The sequence below is a fragment of the Rhodamnia argentea genome, chromosome 3 (genome assembly GCF_020921035.1).
Source record: "Rhodamnia argentea isolate NSW1041297 chromosome 3, ASM2092103v1, whole genome shotgun sequence".
NCBI lineage: Eukaryota > Viridiplantae > Streptophyta > Magnoliopsida > Myrtales > Myrtaceae > Rhodamnia > Rhodamnia argentea.
Window position 1 is genome coordinate 28,592,612 of NC_063152.1, and position 22,600 is coordinate 28,615,211.

The 22,600-nt window shown below is 40.8% G+C and overlaps 2 protein-coding genes and 1 long non-coding RNA gene across 8 annotated transcripts; 2 read left to right on the forward strand and 1 right to left on the reverse strand.

The window, feature by feature from the left end:
* The first annotated feature begins 779 nt into the window (after positions 1-779).
* Positions 780-5,526, forward strand: LOC115743139. Of its 5 annotated transcripts, none has more exons than XM_048276231.1 (8): positions 780-1,051; positions 1,236-1,417; positions 1,715-1,890; positions 2,151-2,218; positions 2,340-3,858; positions 3,955-4,088; positions 4,526-4,706; positions 4,805-5,526. In XM_048276231.1, exons 3-8 carry the CDS (start codon positions 1,749-1,751, stop codon positions 5,485-5,487), a joined length of 2,727 nt encoding a protein of 908 aa, XP_048132188.1. In that variant the 5' UTR covers positions 780-1,051; positions 1,236-1,417; positions 1,715-1,748; the 3' UTR covers positions 5,488-5,526. The 5 variants fall into 5 exon arrangements, with proteins under 5 accessions (XP_048132188.1, XP_030533649.1, XP_030533652.1 ...); XM_030677789.2 differs by having other exon boundaries at positions 1,283-1,417; XM_030677792.2 differs by having other exon boundaries at positions 1,288-1,417.
* A 2,246-nt stretch (positions 5,527-7,772) lies between these two features.
* On the forward strand, positions 7,773-21,727 carry LOC115743018 (mediator of RNA polymerase II transcription subunit 12). Of its 2 annotated transcripts, none has more exons than XM_030677608.2 (13): positions 7,773-7,955; positions 9,680-9,862; positions 10,416-10,475; positions 10,740-10,845; positions 11,497-11,565; positions 11,698-11,751; positions 11,943-12,050; positions 13,206-13,355; positions 13,435-13,779; positions 13,878-16,267; positions 16,884-19,487; positions 20,179-20,515; positions 20,645-21,727. In XM_030677608.2, the coding sequence occupies exons 2-13, from the start codon at positions 9,735-9,737 to the stop codon at positions 21,098-21,100; spliced, it is 6,807 nt and encodes a 2,268-aa protein (XP_030533468.1). In that variant the 5' UTR covers positions 7,773-7,955; positions 9,680-9,734; the 3' UTR covers positions 21,101-21,727. The 2 variants fall into 2 exon arrangements, with proteins under 2 accessions (XP_030533468.1, XP_030533469.1); XM_030677609.2 differs by lacking the exon at positions 7,773-7,955 and adding an exon at positions 9,265-9,344.
* LOC115743019 lies at positions 7,820-9,651 on the reverse strand. Its single transcript, XR_004015629.2, has 3 exons — positions 9,289-9,651; positions 8,205-8,206; positions 7,820-7,960 (listed from the first exon to the last, which is right to left on the reverse strand). It is a non-coding gene; the product is annotated as an uncharacterized LOC115743019 (long non-coding RNA).
* Positions 21,728-22,600: the final 873 nt, after the last annotated feature.

Genomic DNA, 22,600 nt, shown 5'->3' on the forward strand with positions numbered 1-22,600 from the left:
ATTTTTTATTTTTATTTTCTTTTTTATTTAATTTTACCCTTTCCAAACTTCATAAAAAAGAAAAAAAAAATAAAACAGAATATTTATGAAAAATAAAATTTTAAAAAAATTAGTTATAAAAATTATCCATATCAAATGTCATCATCCTATCATTTTTTTTATTTTTTTTATTTTTATTTAATTTTACCCTTGCCAAACTTCATAAAAAAAGAAAAAAAAATAAAACAGAATATTTATAAAAAATAAAATTTTAAAAAAATTAGTTATAAAAATTATCCATATCAAATGTCATCATCCTATAATTTTTTTTATTTTTTTTATTTTTATTTAATTTTACCCTTGCCAAACTTCATAAAAAAAGGAAAAAAAAATAAAACAGAATATTTATAAAAAATAAAATTTTAAAAAAATTAGTTATAAAAATTATCCATATCAAATGTCAATCATCCTATAATTTTTTTATTTTTATTTTGTTTTTATTTAATTTTGCCCTTGCCAAACTTCATAAAAAAGAAAAAAAATAAAACAGAATATTTATAAAAATAAAAATTTTAAAAAATTAGTTGTAAAAATTATCCATATCAAATGTCGATCATCCTATGTTGCACTATCGACGTCCACGTTATCAATCGGCCAAAATTTGGTTGAAAAAATTAAATTGATAAATCGTCGTGGAGGAAAAAAAAAAACCAAAAAAGAAAAGGGAAAGAGAAACATTAATGGGGGGGCCCACTTATGCTACCCCAACCGTCACGTACCCCTTTCTCCACTCGCATCACCCAACAGCAGCGCTTGCAAAGAGCTCTCCTCCTCCCCTCTCTCTTTCGCTCTCGCGTATGGAGATCGAGTGTCACGCTGAGCGAACCCACGAGTCAATTTAAGAGGAGCTATTGAAGTCTTCCCTGTTTCGGCTGCCTCAAGATTCCTCCGCTCATAGCGGAACCATGATCCGCGGTTTTCCAGGGGGGAAGTTAGTTCTCGGTACTCGTACGAGTTTCCAGCTTCGGAGCTCGGACGCTCGAGGAAGGAGCCTCGAAGAGCTGTTTGTTTGGTGCGATTCTTCACTCTTCACTTGAAGCAGCAGACTCTGTCCATCGATCATCTGAAAAGCTGAAACTTTTTCGTTCTTTTTTGGGTTTGGCATGGTGAATTGGAGAGATTTCTTCTTCTTTTTCGCAAATTTCAATTTGCATGGCACGTCGCTTGCCTGACGAAGAATCGATAACTCTCTGCAGAATTTGGAGTGCCCCACTTTTTCTTCCGACTCTGTGTTTCTTTGAAGGTAAGATCAGAATTACCCGTAAAGCATTGGGCGCTGGTTGAGGCTTTAGAGTGAAGAAAGGCAAGACTTTGACTGCTTTTTCTCCAAACAACGTTAATCTTGAGCTTTACCCGTCTGAGAGGTTCAACAATCCGAGCAAGTCTTTGTTGCATTATGCTGGAAATTTAAGTTTCTGTGCTGAAAATTACTGCATTGCCAATTGATTAATTGAGAATGTCTATATATCTTTAGCGTGTTGTCTCAACGATTCCGAGAGTCTTTTAGACATCTATTTTGCTGTGACTGAATTTGGTGAGATTGTGATCGAGTCATCGGGCTGTTCTTGTGATTTTGTTACAGTGTAGTCTGGCACGCAGATTCTTTGATTTAGCTCATAGACATCGATTGTCTTGCGCAAATATTTTGCTTATGCGCTGCATCTTCCTTGTACAGCAATCAATATCCTGAGCAATTCTAACAACTTGCGATGGCAAAGAAGTCGCAAAGGCGGCCTGTACAGCGTGAGAAAAATCAGGCAAGCTGTATGTGGGGTCTGATTAGAATACTGGATTTTCGTTCCTCTAGGAAGCTGCTAACAGACCAAACAAGGCCAGATCGCCTAGTTGCTGGTGAGCATTTCTTTTATGGTATTCAATATTTCTTCAGTATGGTACATATGCATAAGATGTTAGCTCTTTGTCGAGAAATTACTTGTGATAAAACTCATTTGCTATGCATTAGTTTCTTTCCCAATTTTCTTCAGCTGAATGTTACGTGTATGCAGAAAGTTATCCCATCGTCTCCTAATAATGAGCTCATGCAATTGCAAACTAGTTTGATGATGGGGCAGTGCGCACATATTCTGAATTGTACCTTTTTCCTTCTGCAGGTGCTGCAAACCCAAGAAATAAACTTGAATTGCTAAATAGTTGCGATGAAGATCTTGAAGGAATGCTGGTAAGCATAGTCAGAATAGTTTTGAAGATTATCTCTGCAATATTTCCCATACTGCTGTAGCTCAGATGGTCTTCTATTGATAATAAGTAATCTATTCACGACCGGCTGATGAAATTTCCAGGATTGCGAAGAAGGAATGGAAATGATTGGTGCAGCTGGAAAGAATAGTGTGAAATCACTCATTGAAAAAGAATTGGTCAGCGAGGACGTGAAAACAGGAGTGAGCAAAACTGGAATTGAGCACAAAAGATCTAGTTTAGCGCAGGAGGAGAGTCAAAGGAAAAAGAACCGTAAAAGAAGTAAGAGAAGTTTGAAGAAAAGCTATGATTTGGACAGGGATCATTTTGGGCCCACTGAAGGCTCAGAACTCAAGTGCTCCTGTGATCAGAACACATATCAACTGTTAGCAGCTAATCACAATGAAAATGAAATAGTGGAGGATCTCTGCCAAGAAATTAGTCAAAAAAGCAGTGGTTGCAAAAAGTGTGATCCCTATGGTCAAGTTCGGGTGCTGCTAAATTCAAAGCATTCAGACATGGAGGAGAAACTGTTTGAACTGATAAACGAGTTTCTCAGTAAACAGCTTACTAGCGGGAAGCATCTCAAAGAGTGTGAAAATATGCAGTGCTCCACAGATGTCAAGATGCTCCAATTTCTGGCTTCGGCCGAGTTTTCACTTTTAGATCTTCTGCGAGATCCAAACAAGACAGTAATGCAGTATATTCAGAGCTTGCAAGATTCTCATCTGGAGTCACCTGAGGAATTTAACTTATCAGGAGAGCAAGATGGATTGAGGCAGTATGAAGACTCCCTTCATCATGAACAACTCGACAAGTTGGGAAGAAGAGCCGAGTCTCAGGGAGAGAAGTCTTTCAATAGGAATGAGAAATCTCCAGTTTCTAACAGGATTGTTATCTTGAAGCCTGGGATGACAGATCCACTGCAACTCAAAAGGGGGTGCAACCCATGCTCATCACCTCAAATCCTGTACACTGCTAAGAGGCAGAGCACAAGAGCAAATGCCCACTATTTCATTAGTGATATTAAGAGAAAGCTGAAGAATATGGTTGTGAAGGAGCATCCGGGAATTACTGTAGATGGTCCCGAGAAATGGCACTGCAGGGGGCAGCCAATTTTAGGAAGTGTTGGGGAAAACGTAGGAAAATGTTCTGCAAGTAAAGATCACCTCTATGTTGAGCTTGCTGGAATCAAGAGAGAAAAGAGCAAAGATAAACCAGGAGATATTCAAGTGAGCACTAAAATGGAAGCTGCTGATAATCACGAGCATAGGTTATCAAACGTTTATGTCGAGGCCAAGAAGCATCTCTTCGAGATGCTCAACCATGGGGATGCAGATGCAGTTTCTTTGAGCAGACAGTGTCCAGAAACCCTGGGGAGGATTCTATCCAATCCCAAGTTAAACTGTTTTCCAACTGTAAGTCCTCGAAGTGATTCAAAGCATGGCATCCTAAACCATCCGCACAGTTCGACACGAAGAACTATAGAGTCATGCATTTCCAAGAGTTTCACTGGAAGTGTTCAAACTCTGGAGAGTGACCTAAATATCACAGAGATGGTTCTTTCAAGTGATAAAGTAGAAACCGCTGATGCCTCTACTAGAGAGGAGATGATTTCAGAAGGTACAAACCCTTTTAAAACAAACTGTGCACAGGAAAACTTGTATTTATTGTTGGGGTAAGTTTTCCAGAATTATGTACTCTAAGCAAATAATGCAGATATTTGTGGAGCTACTAGACTGGTAATCCAGGGAGACCACCACATCTCTGGTCCTCCTTCAGAACCAGTCAAATCACTCGGCGTATCAGTTGAGTCTATACCTGAAGATGAATGTTCCAAACCCATGACAAAGGTGAATTAATGCTGCTTGCTCGTGTCGCATGCCGGATACATTGTGTTCGTTGCACTTCAATTTTATTTGGTAATCAAAATGGTCACAAAGATCGAACATTGCCACCTCAGGAAGAACATGCCCCTTTATCGCATCATTTTTGCGGCATTGACATTTGCACATTAGAGTTTTTATTAATTGATTGACAATCAAGCGTGGGAGATCACATTCTGCTACAGCAACTGAATTTTGGATAGCTATCACTCCATTTTTGTCACAACTTATTGGGGATATTCTCTTCCTGGGGAGAAACAAAAGGAACAAATATCCATCAGAACTAGAATTTGAATCCCATCATGTACTCAATTGATATGCTCTTGCGTGTATGTGTATGTGTGTGAACACCTTGGATTGATTATGCCTCGTCATTCTCAGTGCAATTTTCTCGTTTTCTCCAGAAATCTTATGGCATGGAGCAGCAGCCACTTTCTTTGTGTTCATCTCCTCCAAGTGCTTTAACTATAAAAAGAGTTGAAGATCTAGAACTTGTCATTGATAGATCGGACCGACCTAGTCCCGTGTCTGTTCTGGAGCCATTATTCACAGAGGATGACATTAGTCCTGCATGTCCAGTTCCTGGTAAGCCAGCAAATTGTTGAGGTTACGGTTTCTGATGTGATTGGTGTATTACTGGCGAAACTTCTTTCGTCTAATTTGAAACTTCTAATGCTTCTCAGTTGAGCTCTCAACACAATCTCTACTAGTTGAATTTGAAGATGACTTTTCAACCACAGATGAGGAGATCTATTTAAGAAACTTTGAGGCGGAAAAGGAATTAGTTTTCGAATATGTAAAGAAGGTACTCGAAGTCTCTAACCTGGATTGTGATGATCTCTACTTAAAGTCACAATCTTCAGACCAGTTAATTGAATTGTCAGTCTTGGATGAGGTTGACTTCTTTGGTGACCACCTACATTCTGATCATAAGCTTCTCTTTGATTGCATCAATGAGGTTCTCTTGGAGGTTTTTGAGTACGATGGCAGCTGCTACCCCAGCGTGTCTTTTGTGAAACGCAGAATTAACCCAATCCCAAACATGAAATATGCTGTCCTCGAAGTATGCAGAGGAGTTCATTGGCATCTTCTCCCTCTTCCTCTGCCACGATCTTTGGAACAGATCGTCCAAAAGGACATGAGTAGAATGGGAACTTGGATGGGCCTGCACTTCGATGTGCAAAATATTGGCGTCGAAATGAGTGAAGCTATTATTGCAGAATTGATAGAGGAGATCATGTCGAGCTGTGTGAATGAGAGAGTTCGGAGAGCGAATGCCGTCCAATCAGTTTTGCTGGGTCATATGAAATTGGAAGCATGGCCACTGGCTCATGACAAGTATGATCAGATGGTGTTCTTCTGTTGAGTCCTTTCACAGAGAGAAGGCTGACCGGTTGCGACGGCGATTATGCTGTTATTTACGGTGCTATTTGAGGCATTTACGGTGCTATTTGAGGCCAAGAAGGTATTCATCTGTTACAGCTTGTTCATAGGACTCTTTGTATTTTGCTGTTATTTTACCTCCTTTTTCTGTTCTACTATGGTCAATCTGGAGTCCTGCAGATTTTAGACCTTGTAGTTGTAAATAATAGAGGAAACAGCAAGAGTTGCTGAAACAAATGCTAGCGCAAGTTGTTATCATTATGCTCTCTTTTTAGTGTACAAATTTTCTTCACAAATACTTTGCTAGGCCCCAAGAAGGGGATTTTCTAGCTTGGACCTTGCGTCCGCTGGATCAAGTCCATCATATGCAAGTAAATTATAGCCGGCAACGGACTTTCGATAGCCGATTCCTCAGGACATAGTGGGAAGCTTGAGAAGTAACTTGAAGAATTAAGATTGAAATTCAAGACAATCATGAGAGGGAGATGGCCAATTTGTCTGTCATCTGTGAAAGCGATTCGATAGTGTATGTCATTATCGCATAGGAGCTAACTTTTTTCCTTTCTTTGTTCTCTTTTTCTACTGCACTATCTCGTCGCACAGAAGTTGACAAGCAATAGAGCCAAAAAATGATTTTCATTTCAGACTTTTAGCGAGCAAAAGGTCATTTTGCCTCAGCAATTCTCCATCGACAACCGATAGAGCCCTTCCTTCTCCAATTAACAACAGAGTAACATGTATAACACGATATACAACATAAGAAGAACCAAGATTGCAGCCACGGGACTAGCCACATCATCGAGTCAAACTTTGCTAACACATTGGAAACATAAGTGCACCCGTCCTCCGGCGGTTGGCAGAACTAAAGTATCCCGTATCACGTTTCGGGTCTCTGCAGACTAAAACGTCGTCGGACGGATCATCGATGAACGCCCCTCATTGGCAAGTTGACATAGCTGTTGCAAACCATTGTGTAATTGGAAAAGTATCTAATGTTTGTCCTTTTGACGACCAAAAGAAAGTCAAACCCTCCAAGGGTTGCCTTTGTTTTTCCCTTGACTGGTAAAGTAATTACTCTGTTCTTTGCAGAGTTCGTTCTGCTTTCTTACTCACTCATCGTTACCGCCATCATCTCCCGGAAATCTTGCAGCTAGGCCTGACTCAGCATCTCCGGCGGCCCTTCTTTTTTTTTTTTTTTTTTTTTTAAGACTGCGAATTGGCGTGAAACTTTTTTGCCAGGAAACATTTGAAAGTCCAAGTCTCATTTGACATGGGAACTTTGCTCCAGGGGTGACTCTAGAGAATGATTCGAAGTCCTTTTAAGAGTATTTCTTCTGTGGAAATGTTGCTATGGAACCGGGATTTTAAATAGCGGCCAAGCAGCTGCCCGCTATGTCCATGGTAGTAGCGATGGTGGGTGTCGCTGCTGCTATCGGTAAGATCACGGTGGTCGCGGCAATCGAATCATTAACTGAGTTCCATGATGCTACATGCAACAAAAATGTACATAGAGAAGAGGCAAGCATAAGCTTGAAGGACGCACAAAGGAGATATAAAATTGTATCCATGCCGTACCCCCTCGAGTGCCAAATCTACATATGAATTTAGATGAAGTTAATTGATCACTTGAGTACTGAATTTTCGAACTTTATCCAAATTCACGGCCCCGGTGCCGAAGATATTAGAAAATGAGTCAAAGAACTTGAAAAGTGCAAATGCTAAACATATTGTGTGCCCCCATTCTATATGGTGACTTCAAACCGTATCGAAAATGGAAGACAGGATGATCGAATTGGCTAATTTAGAATTCAAATCTCGAAAATCCGGCCAAAACACCAAATCCGGAGCCGTGCTCGTACTTGGTTAAACGGATTCGGATCCGGCCGAATCGGTCCAAGTTTTCCGGAAACGCCGGTCCCATCGTTGTAACGCCAGAAATTTAGCTCCGGGGACGAACACCAGCCGACGGCCAACGGAGGGTGCCTGCCGCAATCCCATCGGAATCAAAATGGACCAGCCTTTCAAAGCATATGCAGTGAGAGAAAGAACTGTTCAGTTGGGGTTGTGGCATCTGCGGCTTTTACCATTTTACCCTCGCTCACGCCAGCTTGCTAAATCCGAACTGGTAATTACCAGTTCCTCGGCAGGTACAAATCTGGAAATTCACGTCAGGTTTAAGCACCCCTAATGAATATATCGTTATTATAATAATGGAATAATAATTTATTTTTCGGTAGATCGCCTTCACTTAGCGAAGGAAGCAACAGAGGCATCATCGTCATCATCAGCAGCAGAGAAAAAAACGCGAAAAAAAATAAAGAAGAAGGGAAAGCTTGCGACTTTCAAACCCCAAGACTCTTCTTCTTCTTCCTCCTCGTCCTCCTCGCTCTCTCTCTCTCTCTAGATTGCTGCTTTGTTTCTCGCTCTTCGAATCTCTCATCTTAGGCAAAGGTACGCTTCTTCTCGCTTCTCTCGCATCCGATTTCCCCTCCCCCCGCCTGGTTTCTCGTTCCGAGGTGTCCGGTTATTAGTGGGGGGTTTTTTTTTTGTGACGGAATTACCATCGAAACCCTAGCTCCTACTTGCTGCTCGGGAATCCGATCCGTCGTGCTGCGCTTGAGCTTTCGAATCGAGTTTTGGCTCAAACCCTAGCTCGTTTGTAGCTGCGGGGGAGTCAGATTTGACTTCTTCGGCGCCAACGACTGGCGCATGTGTGGAAGTTGCGATTTTGAAGTTAGCTTTTGGACGTAGCTTGATTCAGTGTAATTTGGCGGTTTGGAGTGTGATGCTGACTGGGCAGAGTGTTGGCGTTCATTTGCTGTTTTTGGTTTTCAGTGTTTCATCTTATTTTAGCTGGTATCGAGCTCTTGTTTAGAGGGTAAGGTTTGATAGCTGAGCAGGTGGTGCGGATCATAGTGATTCTTTGGTCATGCACGTTGTGTTTCTTCTGATGAGGGATTTTGGTGAAGCACATTGGGTGCAAATGTGAATGTGGCATGTTTTGGGATTACGGTATTGCGGTTGTGCTCTCTCCTAGTGAAACTTGTTGTTCTTCTACAGTTTGTATATTGATAGAATGGTTACTGAGAAGATGTAGTTATAACGATTTGGTCCTTCTAGAGAGCTGCTTATGATGAATTCGTGTTGTTTCCATATGTGGCATCAAGGTGTCTGCTCAAGCATAAGTAGCCTAAGCATGAATGTCTCAGAATATCACTGTGGAAATGACAAGTGTATTGCTTATGATAGCTTAGGCATTGGGTTTTGTCAAACGATATGGTCATGGTTTTATTAAAGAGTAGGAAAAACGAAAGTGTTTGGTCAGTTGATCAGTTCATTTCTTGTACTACGTCAGTCACAGTACTGTTTCACACTCAATACTGCTATGTTCCATAGAAGGTAAGCTATAGTAGAATTGAGGTGCGTCAACTGCATTTTGAGGGAAGCTGAAGGGAAGGACAGAAGTCAAGGGAAATGGCATAGAGGAAATTGTGGTCAAAATTGCAAAGTCCTGCTGTTATATAAGTGGCTTTTGTGCTATGATGTGGGTGATTTTTTGTGCTGATAGGTCGTGACCCCCTCCATATTTCTTTTGCATGTGATTTAATTATACCATTATTAGAACTTTGTAAACTTATTTTCCTGTAGTATTTTTCATGTAGTGTGATTTTTGTGGTTCTTTTTCTTTTGCACAGTGTTTTTTGACGTACTTGCTATCTATTGTTTATGGGACTTCAAATTGTGTGATTATTTGTAGAGTCGTCTGATATGGTTTTTCTGTCACAATGCTGCACTGTGACTTACTTTGATCTTAGTAGAACTGATTAGCCAAGAGCTATTGTACGCTATGGTTTTGTTTCTACCCGTCATTGGGTCTTTTAGATCTTTGCACATCCTCCTCCGTCCAATATCGCGAAGTTCTGATTAAGGGAGAAAAAGGGTTTCGAGAGCAAAGTTCCTAAAAAATACGTAGGATAATTAACTTCCTCCAATTGACAAGTCCTTTGAAATTGTCACTAGAACAGACAACGCTAAAGACTCGGGCATTTTCATGATTTTCTTCTCTCTTTCCTAATTATGTATGAGCGCCCCTTGAGCGCCCCTTGATTTATTTTTAATGACATTCTTTCCAGAGCTTAGTTTGCTAACTTAGGCAAGGATGTCTTTAATTGCAGTTCAAGGCTGCTGTGATCTATGCTAGGGGCAGTATGCTGATGGTAGTTGGGAGAGATGCAAAGGTATCCTGTTGCCAACTGCGGTAGTGCAGTAAATAATAGTACCATTGGCGGGCCGCCATCTAGAGATACTGCTCGTGCTGAATCGCCTGCTTTATCTTCTAACTCTCCTTTATATTCAAGGTAAATGCTATTATTATTCACTAGACTCGTACGATTTACCCAGAGCAAAGCTTTTATTATGTGGGTACATACAATTTCACGTAAAGCTATTCTCTTCTGTATTTTGTACAGCAATATGGTGAGAAGCATTTGTCAATTATTTCCTTTTGTATTTTCAATTTTGTTGACCTGAGCATGTGACAAGAAAAGGAATAATGTCAATTATTCTCCAGTATTTAGCTTTCTGAGAACCCATCAAAGCTTGGCGGTAAGAAAGGCTAGGGTGGGTAGGCTCCATGGGTTAAACAACCAGGCTGTTCTTTCAAAAAAGATAAGAAAAGGCTTTTTGAGGAACCAATGCAGCTTACGGTTGTTGGAGTTTCTTTGATCTCCACATCTTCCTGCTAATGACATCCCATTTTCCTTTTGTTTACACTGGACCTTGATATTGTTGAGACTAGGCTTTTGTTTTGAAGAATCACTTGATTTGTTAACTTTTCACTGTTATTTCTTTTCTACTGATGGTTTTTTGTCCTCTTTCTCTGGAACTTTAAAAACGATCTCGATTTCGCAGGCGGCAGTATCAAATTTCACCTTACAAATTGAAGTGTGAAAAAGAACCTCTGAACTCCAGGTAATTGTTGCAATGAAGTAAGATGCTTTTGTTGTTCCTTTGACAATGGTCTGTGTAGGAAGCTGTTCCTGTCATTGATTTCAATTGGCATATCAGTGTAGTTAATAGATTTTGTTTGTCAGTTGCAATTTACAGCAAAATTAGATTTGGTCGGGTACTTGGGATGGTGCTGGTTATTAGTCATTTTACAGCTCTTACTACTTCCTTTCCCTCTTGTTTTAGCTTATGTTGCTGTGTCTTCTTTTTTTTGCATTACGGTAACAGACTCGGGCCTCCCGATTACCATCCTCAGACTACTGATTGCCCTGAGGAGACCCTCACAAAAGAGTATGTTCAGTCTGGATATAAGGAAACTGTTGAAGGACTTGAGGTATCTTTAGAAATCAAAACTTTTACCTTTCATTTAAGTCTAGACAAGGCAATTCCTATGTAGTATTTGTACACGCTGTCAATTTCTTCTCTTGCCCTGTGTTTGCTAATTTTCCCTTATTAATTTTTTAAAATTTGGCTGGGCACTTAATATGCTTGTTAGCTCACGTGCCTATATAATGGTCTATCTAGCTGTCTCTGGGGTGTTTCTACTGAAAGGGTACTTCATAGTGATTTATCTTACTAAATATGGAAGAAAACCCATTGCAGTCTTGCACCTGAAATGGTACTTGACAGTGGTTTAGAAGAGCAATATGTGCTTTCTCTATTTTATGATATTATCGTTCTTAACAAGCATTGAATATTTAACCTCCCAACTAGCTGTTACTAAACGTGTGTTTTTTTCTTCTAAATTTTTCCACGTGCTCTAAATTCGAGTCTTGTTGTGCTTTCTTAATCAAACTGTAAATGAAGATTGGGATGACCTTTTGGGGCATAAAATAGGACTGAAACAACTCCGTTTTATCTATCGATCCATCGTGGAAGAGCCATGATAGTCATTTTATATCGGATTTGGAGTTACTATAATGCCAAGTACCTTAGTATTGTGATTTTGTGATAGATAAGTTTATTATGAATTTGATTATGTCAGGAAGCCAGAGAAATTTCATTATCTCAAGTTACGGTGTTTGGAAAGCCTATTGTTCTGAAGTGCAAGGAGGTTAATCTCTTTATCTTGCTAGGCTGTGATCAGCCTTGTCTAATTTCTTTTTACTGCTATGAAGTTTCCATGTGCGGTGACTGCATCTTTGACTGGAGCTGATCAGTTGGTTGTTTGGTGCAATTCTTTTAGGCAATAAGAAAACGATTAAGGGCTATTAATGAGTCTCGAGCTCAGAAGAGGAAGGTATTTGTTTCCCTGTTTCTTCTTACTGATACTGGATTTTATATGGCAAACAGCAATAACTAAGTAGAATTTCATACAGTCTTTTGCATGATAGACGGCTTTAGTTTGAGTCATTGGCTCTTTGAGGAGCCTTTTTTTATCGCAATGCAAGGTGGTGCTCAAATTCAGTACTTTAAACCACTTCGTGACAGGCTGGTCAAGTCTATGGTGTACCTCTGTCTGGTTCCTTATTGAATAAGTCTGCTGCTTTTCCCGAGCAAAGGCCATGCGGTGAAGACTTCAGGAAAAGATGGATCGAGGTATGTGTCCTACTGTATTATCTACTGAATACAGGCAGGTGCTTCATATTCAGCTTATGATGTCAAGCCCTACTCTGTTACCTGTCTTTAACAAGATTTAAGCAGAGATCCAAAAAATTTGGTGGGTACCATGTCAAAAAAAAAAAAAAAAAACTTTTGCTGTGGTGCTTGCAACAATTGGGTTTTTTTTACCTGTCATGGGAGGGATTCAGAAGTTGATATAGGATATATCAATTGCTTCATTTATTTTGGACAATGGGAACTCAAATGTGCTGAAACAGCAAAACTCTTAACAGATCATTTCTCACAGTTGATAATGAGCATGGAGAAATCGGACAGTTAGATATCTCGGTGAGATAATAACAAATCTATATCTTTATTCTTCTTCTGAACCATGGCTAGAGATGATTGAATTTTAAAATTCTGTTACTATTAAAATGTTTGGAGGCACAAAGCTGGCCTACAGAAGCTAGTGGCTATCATTGCGGTGTATTTACTAGAAGTTGATTGAATTTGAGTCACTCAGCAGGTAGCTGAGTGGTACTGGGAATGTTGATATATGTGTTCTTACAATAGTTCAATAAAGTCCTTAGGAAGATAGAATTTAGTAATTAACAAGATTTGTACTAGCTATTAATCCAATATTTGATTACATGAAATGGAATAGATCTCTCGACTGCAGTCATCCTAGGTTCCTCTTCCTAGTTAACCTGAATCAGAACGTGTATGCATGGTAAAGATGTGCTTTATCAGAATAGGAATGGTCATCTTACCTGATAAGCCTGAGGGTCGAGAATAAACATCGACCCAGGTTGAGCTTGGATCTAAGAAGACATCAAGTGAATTTTAAGGACACGTGAAATGGAAATAACTGAAAAGGAGTAACAAAATTGCTGTCTTTTGTTTGCAAGGAAATTTTGCCTTTATAATGTGGTCTTTAATTCATTCCAATGTCAGCAGTTCCCATTAAATCTAGCTGAATGAGCATGTCAATGTTTGAAACGGAGGTATTGAGGCAGATGAAATAGAAATCCGATATCAAATCTCATAGATATGCTAACATACTTGGTGGGATGCTTAAGCTGAGTTTGCCTGAAGAACTTCCAGATGAGACTTTACGACAAATGTGACATTTATTGCTGTCTTCCATGTCAGGCTTTGTCACAACCTCACAAAAGACTGCGTTCTTTGGGTGAGCATGTTCCTCATGGTTATAGGAAGAAGTCTCTTTTTGAAGTTCTCATCAAGAATAATGTGCCTATTCTGAGAGCTACTTGGTTCATCAAAGTAACTTACCTTAATCAGGTAGAGGACGCTTGTACTCTACTGCTACTTGTGCTTATCTCAAATGTATAATATATACCCACGATCATATAATATGCAGGTCCGCCCAGGCTCTGCTGGCATTTCTTCTGGAGCTCCCGACAGAAGTCATTTATCACGTGCAGAGCTGTGGACGAAGGATGTTATTGATTACTTGCAGAACCTTTTGGATGAATTTCGCAGAAACAATTATAATTCGAATTCTCACCTTAGAGAACGATCTCCACAGATGCTTTATGCTGGGCCAACACAACAGAAAGGTGAAGCAGCATCCTCCACTCTCGATGGAGACGAGCCCACCTTACATTTTAAGTGGTGGTATACGGTGCGACTGTTGCAGTGGCACCACACAGAAGGGCTGGTTCTTCCTTCTCCTATCATTGATTGGGTTCTTAGTCAACTACAGGTCTTCTTTTTTCTCTTTCCTTTTCTGTTTCTATTCTCATTTGACCTATGGACCAATTTGGTTATTCAAGCTCATAGTTTACCTTTGTGCCTTTTCAGGATAAAGAGTTGTTCGAGACTTTACAATTGCTGCTGCCTATCATATATGCTGTTGTTGAGGTTGTTGTTCTGTCTCAGACGTATGTCCGAACACTTGCTGGAGTGGCTGTTCGTTTTATCTGTGAACCTTCTCCAGGTGGATCTGATTTAGTTGATAACTCGCGGCGGGAGTACACCTGTTCTGCAGTAGTGGAGATGCTTCGGTATCTGATACTTGCTGTTCCTGACACGTTTGTTGCTTTGGATTGCTTTCCATTACCTCCTAATGTTGTTTCTCACACGGTGAATGATGGGGGTTATTTATCCAAGGCATCTGAAGATATAGCAAAGATGGAAATGGGTTCTGCGGAAGTAGCTTGTTTGTTCAGAAGAAAAGGTTTTGATGCCTTTTACCAGGCTGTGTCGTTTGGTCATGTTGTTTCATCTATACAAAGACATGCAGACAAACTGGCAAAGATTGTTAGTTCTGGTAACCCTTCTTGTGGTTATGCTGGAGCTGTTCAAGCCTTGGATAAAGCTCTTGTGCATGGTGACCTGAAGGGAACTTATAAGTTCCTTTTTGAAGATGTTTGTGAAGAAGCTGTTGACGGAGGCTGGATTGCAGAAGTCAGTCCATGCTTAAGGTCATCTTTGAAGTGGATTGGGAGCCTGAAGTTGTCATTCATTTACTCGGTGTTCTTTCTATGTGAGTGGGCTACATGCGACTTTAGGAATTCTCGTACTGCTCCTCTGGCTGATGTGAAGTTCTCTGGTAGAAAAGACTTTTCTCAAGTGTATGTTGCAGTTTTGTTTTTGAAGCTGAAGAAAAGAGATCTAGAGAACCAATCTCGACGAAGGAATGACAGTGTTGGTGGTGCCACTAGTCATAAAGGTCTAAGCCAGGAGAATAACTTTGGGAGGACTTCCATGGTAAATGTATTTGAAAATGGCAATAGTACAGAAAATGTGGATAAGAAAAACATAAGGTTGTCCGGTGGCTTTAACAGTCCTGGCCCTTTACATGATATATTGGTGTGCTGGATTGATCAACACGAGGTGCCTAAAGGAGAAGGTTTTGAGCGTCTTCAACTGCTGATAGTGGAACTCACACGTTGTGGCATCTTTAACCCACCCGCATATGTAAGACAGCTACTTATCAGTGGAATTATGGGTTCGAGTGGACATCTTTCTGACAGGGATAGAAAAATGCGACATTATCGCGTCTTGAAGCAGCTTCCAGGAATCTTGATTCATGATGCTGTGGAAGAGGCAAGAATAGCTGATGGGAAACAGTTTCTGGAGACTATGCATGTTTATTTAAGTGAGCGACGTCTAGTGCTTCAAGAGCTCTATGGTGAACGCAAAAATTTAGACGACACATATACTTCAACTCACAAGAAGAGGTACTATTTTAGGAGCGTTCCATCCCTTACGTCAGTTGATCAGTGGAAAGCTGTAGAGTCACCATCCGGTTCTTTTTCTCCCAAGAAAGCTGACATTGAAGAAGTGAATACTTTAATTTCAAATCTGATGCAATTCCCGAACTCAGTCCCCTTATGCATGGCGACCGATGAGTCTGAAGGGAGCATTAAGAGAACTGCTGGGTCAATAAGCAATAAGTCGGATTTCACAGACAGCAGTCCTGCATGTGAAGAATGCAGAAGAGTCAAAAAGCAGAAATTAACTGAGGAGAGGAGCGCTTACATCCAGGTGCACTCTCCAATACCTTCAGATGATGAGGATTTATGGTGGGTGAGGAAGGGGCCAAAATCTTCTGAGTCATTGAAAGTTGATCCTCCACTAAAAACAACCAAGCAGGCATCTAGAGGTAGACAGAAAGTTGTGCGTAAAACGCAAAGTCTTGCTCAGTTGGCAGCTGCCAGAATTGAGGGCAGCCAAGGAGCTTCTACTAGTCATGTATGTGATAGTAGAACAAGTTGCTCTCATCATGGAACTAGTGCGGATGGAGAAATACCCAAATCAGTGGATGGGATCAGAGTTACTCACTCCTGTGATGTCATTACTGTTGGAAAAGCTTTAAAGCAGCTGCGTATTGCAAAGAGGAGGGTTGTTACAGTTTGGTTGTTAGATGTAGTTAAGCAGCTGATTGAAGAAGCTGAAAAAACTTCAGCTCAGGTTGGGCAGTTTAATAGGACTTTTACCTCTCTGAATGATCGTAGCACCTTGAGATGGAAGCTGAGTGAGGATGAGTTATCAAATATACTGTATCTATTAGATGTATCTGATGATTTAGTCTCAGCAGTCAAATTCGTCCTTTGGTTATTGCCAAAGGCTTTTCGTACATCCAGTTCAGCAATTCATAGTGGAAGAAATGTGCTGATGCTGCAAAGGCACGCGGAAAGCCATGTTTGTGAAATACGGGAGACATTTCTTTTATCATCCCTTAGAAGGTGCAGTTTTGATAACTAAACTGTTACTCTTTTGTCTGGAGATATGTTTGCTTAACTGATTACATGTAGGTTGAGAAATTTTTTTTCGTTTCGGTCTTCTAAATTTTGTGTGGAATTTATCTTTTCATCGCAATGAGTATCTTGCCATACTGCTTTCTTTTTCCCTCTCTAAGAGAAGGATAATAGTTAATATTGCTGTTGCATCTTCAGATGCAGACTGTGTTAACAAATGAATCTTCCTCTTGATGTGGATTCATATGTGTTTCTTTTTGGTTACATGGTTACCCATCATGTTGGTTAACGTTTTTGTCAAGATTCTGAATACTAGTAGAGTTTCTACTCACTTAATCAGGTTTAGGGGAAAAACAGATGGATTATTTTTCTCCAATTATAGAGAAGACAATGGAAGATTTATGCCTTTCCCAACAGGCATTTTTTCACTGGTTTTATTTCCAATTGACCTCTCTCATGACGAGCTGCACAAGTATAAATGTTTTACTGGCATATTCTTGGTAAATGAATGTGCATATTTCTTTCTTGTCATGTTCTGCCATTTCCTCTGCCTGTAGGAAGCAGAACAGTTAGTTCTGACAATTTTTGCTTGTGAACTGTTCAGGTATGAAAGCACACTTATTGCTGCAGATCTTATTCCACAAGCCTTATCTGCTTCAATGGATCTGGTTGCCACAGTTGTTACCTCTAATGGAAGGGTCCCAGGTACATCAGCATTGGCTTATGCTCGATATTTATTGAAGAAGTATGGGAATGTGACCAGTGTTTTGGAGTGGCGCAAGACATCTAAGGCAAATCGTGACAAAAGACTCCTTGCAGAACTTGAACCTGGACGGCCATCAGATGGTGAGTTTGGATTTCCTCTTGGGGTTCCAACAGGAGTTGATGACCTTGATGATTTTTTCCGTCAGAAAATGAGTGCCAGTAGGCTGTCTAGAGTCGGTGTGAGTATGAGAGATATTGTGCAGAGACGTGTTGAAGACGCTTTTCTATTTTTCTCTGGGAAGGAGAAAAAGGTATTTGCTGCTGGTGTGCCTAAAGGGCCTTCATTGGAAAAAGGGGATGACGGATTTCAGATATCTGAACAGATTGCTTTGGCACTCATGGAATGCATGAGGCAAACTGGAGGTGCTGCTCAGGAGGGTGACCCCTCTTTGGTGTCTTTTGCTATTTCTGCTATTGTTGGCAGTATTGGGCCAACTCTAGCCAAAATACCTGATTTTACAGCAGGTGGTAGCTATACAAACTCGCCATCTTCCACAAGCTCACTCAACGTTGCAAGGCAAATTTTGCGCATGAATATAACATGCCTATGCCTCCTAAGGGAAGCTCTTGGTGAGCGTCAGAGCAGAGTGTTTGAGATAGCTCTTGCAACAGAAGCATCTTCTGCTCTTGCTGGAGCTTTTAATCCTGGGAAATCATCTCGAAACCAATATCAGTTGTCTCCTGAAGCTCATGATTCCAATTCAAGTACTTCTAGTGTAGTTGGTAGAGCCACAAAAGTCATTGCTGCTGTATCCGCTCTTATCATTGGAGCTGTCATTCAAGGGATTACTAGCCTGGAGAGGATGGTCTCTGTCTTCAGACTGAAGGAGGGCATTGATGTGGTTCAGTTTATGAGGAGCATAAGATCAAACTCGAATGGTAGCATCCGATCTCCTGGGACTTTCAAAGTAGAGAGTCCAATTGAAGTTCATGTTCATTGGTTCCGTCTGCTGGTTGGGAACTGCAGAACAGTTTCTGATGGATTAGTTGTTGAACTTTTAGGGGAGCCCTCTATTGTTGCTATTTCGAGAATGCAGCAGACACTCCCTGTTGGCCTGGTCTTTCCACCTGCCTACTCGATAATGGCATTCCTTATGTGGAGGCCTTTCATTCTGAATTCAAATCTTGCATTGCGTGAAGACATACATCAATTGTATCAATCCCTGTCAGTGGCTATGAGTGATGCCCTAAAACACCTTCCTTTCAGGGATGTTTGTTTGAGAGATTCTGTGGGTCTGTATGATCTAGTATCTGCAGATACAAATGATTCTGAATTTGCATCCATGCTGGAGTTGAATGGAACTGACTTGCATTTGAAATCAATTGCGTTTGTCCCTCTTCGTGCTAGGCTCTTTCTTGACGCGATTATTAGTTGTCGGATACCTGCTCTTGTTACACAGGATGAAAGGAGTCGGATAACAGGACATGGGGATCTGAAAGATCGGTTTGCTGAAAACAAAACCAAACTTTTGGATAGGATTGTTCATGTCTTGAATACCCTGCAACCTGCCAAATTTCATTGGCAGTGGCTGGAGCTGAGGCTTCTTTTGAATGAGCAGGCTTTAATAGAAAAACTGGAGGCCCATGATACGACTTTAGTGGATGCTATACGCTCTCTGGCTCCTAGCTCTGAAAGAGCTGCTGTCTCTGAGAATGAGAATAATTTCATTGAGATAATTCTTACAAGGTTGCTTGTGAGACCAGATGCTGCTCCCCTCTTCTCTGAGGTGGTTCATCTTTTTGGGAGATCATTGCAGGACTCCATGCTGTTGCTCACAAAGTGGTTTCTCGACGGCCATGATGTTCTTTTTGGACGGAAGACAATTAGGCAACGTCTTATGAACATTGCTGAGAGTAAAGGTCTTTCAACCAAGCCACAGATTTGTAAGCATTGGGGTTGGTCAACCTCAGGTGTGGTTACCATAGCCAACAATTTAGATAAGAAGAAGCACGAAGTTGGCTCTATTGAGGAAGGAGAAGTTGTTGAAGAGGGTGTGGATCCGAAGAAGTTCAGTAAAGGATTGATCCAAGTGCAGCTTGATCCTGAAGGTTATAGTGCTAGGAGCATGCAGCAGTTTGCGACTGAAAAGGCCCTTATTGAACTTGTTCTCCCTTGTATTGATCAAAGTTCTGATGAATCACGCAATACTTTTGCTAGTGATTTAATCAAGCAGTTGAATGCTATCGAACAACATATAAGTGCTATTGCTCGTGTGACAAGTAAGAACGCTGGAACAGCTACTCCTGGAGCAGAAGGTCCTGCTGGCAAGAGCAGTAACCGAAAAGGTATGAGAGGTGGTAGTCCTGGTTTAGCCAGAAGACAAGCTGCAGCAGCTGCAGCAGCAGCAGATTCTACCCCTCCTTCTCCTGCTGCTTTGCGAGCGTCCATTTCGTTGCGGTTGCATTTCCTTCTGAGATTGCTTCCCATTATTTGTGCAGACAGGTAATTTACCATGACAGTGCAATGCTTAGAAACTTTTCTTGTTCAAGATTGCCATGTATGTCTATTGCTTCGTATAGATGGGTTGATAATGCTATTGAGTGGTCTTCAATACTTTTCTTTTATTTGTCAGCTTCATTTTCGGATTCCAAATTCCTAAGTCTACTTTCAGCACTCAGATGTTTTATTTTCTGGCATCCTTTGGCCATGTTCTCGTAATAAGATTATTTGGCCAAAGCTGTATACATTTATTATTATTTTGTGTAGGATTAGGATTCACTTTTCATAATGGCTTCGCAAGCAAGTTGGACTCATACTATGCTCTGTCTCATCATTGGCAATTAATCAATGCTGATACTTCCTCCAACTTCCTGTCAAATCAATTGATAAAGCATCTTCTTAACATCAGTCACGAAAATTGACATCGACATGCATATATTGCTCAAGCCCAGTGAGGTGTCTATTCAAATTTTTCAGTAGCTTTCACTTGCCATCCACCAAGACTTTTTGCGTGAGCTGTTCGCTCTAATCACCCTAACTATTGAAGAACAATAGGCTAGTGAAGATAGTTGACATTCATGAGCATGTTGTATTGAGATGTTGTTACCTATTTCTTTTATGTAGTTTGTAGTGAGTGTATTTTTTTTTTTTTTCCTTAATGATGGTAAACAACAGTTACTCCAATTGCATACAGGGAGCCATTAGGACGGAACATGAGGCACATGCTTGCCTCTGTAATACTTCGCCTCCTTGGGAATCAACTTGTTTATGATTATGCAGACTTGGCCATCCATCCTCTGCAGACTTCCCCATGCAAAAGAGAGGGAGAGTTGCCAGTGGAAGCTCCTGGTCATAATGCTCCTTCAAACTTTTTGGGCAAAACGCTTTTTGATAGATTACTGCTAGTCTTGCATGGGTTGTTGAGCAGCTCTCAGCCCAGTTGGCTGAAGCCAAAGCTCACCTCAAAGTCAGCTCCTGAATATATCAAAGATTTTGCTGGAATAGATAAGGAAGCTGCCGAAATTTTGCTGGTAGGCTCATTGCTCCTTGGAGTGCATATAGTCCTTCATGAGCCCTTAAAATCCTTGCTACTTGTAGTATAATGAATTCTTTAAAACTAATTGTTCTGGAACGTGTGTCACTTATTGAAACTGATGCAGAATGAATTGGACAATATGCAACTTCCTGACAAAATTCGCTGGCGAATACAAGCTGCAATGCCTTTCCTCCTTCCTTCTGTCCGGTGTTCTGTCTCATGCCAACCCCCTTCTGTACCAGTTGCTGCTCTTACTACAGTCCAGTCGAGCATCTCATTTCCAGGAGCATCATCAGGAAATTCGAACCCAACGCAGAGGAATCTGGTTTCTTCTGCTAGATCTTCGACTACCACAACTGGAAAGTCCAGGGGGGTGGCACTGCAGCAGGACCACAACATAGAAGTTGATGCGTGGACACTCCTTGAAGATGGTGTAGGCGGGGGCCCATCTTCCAGCGGCACTGCTGGTATAGGCGGCGTTGACAATGCTAATCTTCAAGCTGCCAGCTGGCTGAAGGGTGCCGTGAGGGTGAGGAGGGCAGATCTCATGTATGTTGGTGCTGTGGACGATGACAGCTGATTAAGCATAAGGAAAATATTCTTGGGATGGATCTAGTCAGGGCAAGCCCCTCAGAAGGTAATCTTGCAAATGCATGGCTTCTTGCTCAAAGTAAGTCGAGATTACTTTGGAAAAACAGCACCTCGGCTGCCGCGCGGAGGCTGTCGAGAGGTAAATGATTTTTTGGCGCATGCTTTGCTTGTTAAAGATGGAAGAAGTGAGGAAATCTGCACATGCAGCCCCCATCATGTCGGGTCTCAAGACTGATTTCGTTCTACTAACCCTTTGATTACTTCCCATCTGGACGGAGCACTTGCAGGTGCAGTTCAGAGGCTTGTTGTATATATAGAGATTAACTTTTTCACTTATTTTAGTTGAGCCGAGTAAATCAAAACAGTGTTTTGAGCTGCTTCATGCTCGTAGATCTCTTGTTGTAATCTTCTCTGCTAAGTCTCCTTAATATTTTGTAACAAGGTCCTTGTTACTTAAGCTGTTCTAGATCAAGCTGTCCATAGGGAGATTTCGAAGCTGTAAACTGGGAAATGCGGGATATTTATGTCGTAAATGATGGTGGTAGTAACTGAAATAATCTGTCTCGCCTCATGGTTTTTCCTCATTGCAAGGTATCTCAGTTGGCATTTTCATGTTTGATTGTTTTGGTAACATTTTGTTAAAAGTGCCCCTTCGGCACTTGTTAACCAAATAAATAAAATTTCACGATTTTCAATAGATTGTTTTTTCTCGTGTTATGGGTAATTAGTGTTCTGCACTGTTACTTTATATAAAGGGTAGATTTGGATTGATTCTCAGTTTTTATTTTAGCTTTAACTGACCCAAACAAGCCAAAGAGGACGTTTAACAAGTTTCCTGGGCACAAGTGAACAAGTATATAGCTCCATTACCGCGGTTAACGCCTGTTGTAGCCTCGTTCTGGTTGACTTTGCCAACGTGCGAAGATTGTCTTGTCTTTTGTGGCAGTATCTGACTGTATTTACTTTGCCCAAGGGTGATGAGTTTGTAATAAGTAACATAAAGAAGTCGACAATCATGTGCCACCACATTTCAAAAGAATAGGCCACTGAGCAAGCCTAAACTAATACAGATATCTCTTGCTTTCGATTGTCACCCCATCCTCCCTAACGTATATATCAAGTTCTTACAAGGGGAACTTATCATGGCCGAGCGTATCTGGCATAGCATGGTCATAATAATGCCGTCGTAGAATATATAGCACAGCCGGTTCATAAATTCTGCTAAAATAATGGGTTGAGTGCTCGAATAGGCCTATTCAGCTAACCGTTGAGTAATTATTTAGCGTGATACTTAGCTGGTTAATATTGTATATCGCCCTCGGTACCTCCAAGTATTGCTTGATGATTTTAGATCGGTCAATTCCCATCGGATGGGCTGACTTTACGTTAGCAATTTACAGTAGAGGCTGAATGATATTTTTGGCAAACCAACATGGAGTAAATTTGTTTTTGTTTACTATGCATTAGTAAATATACCAGAATATCATTC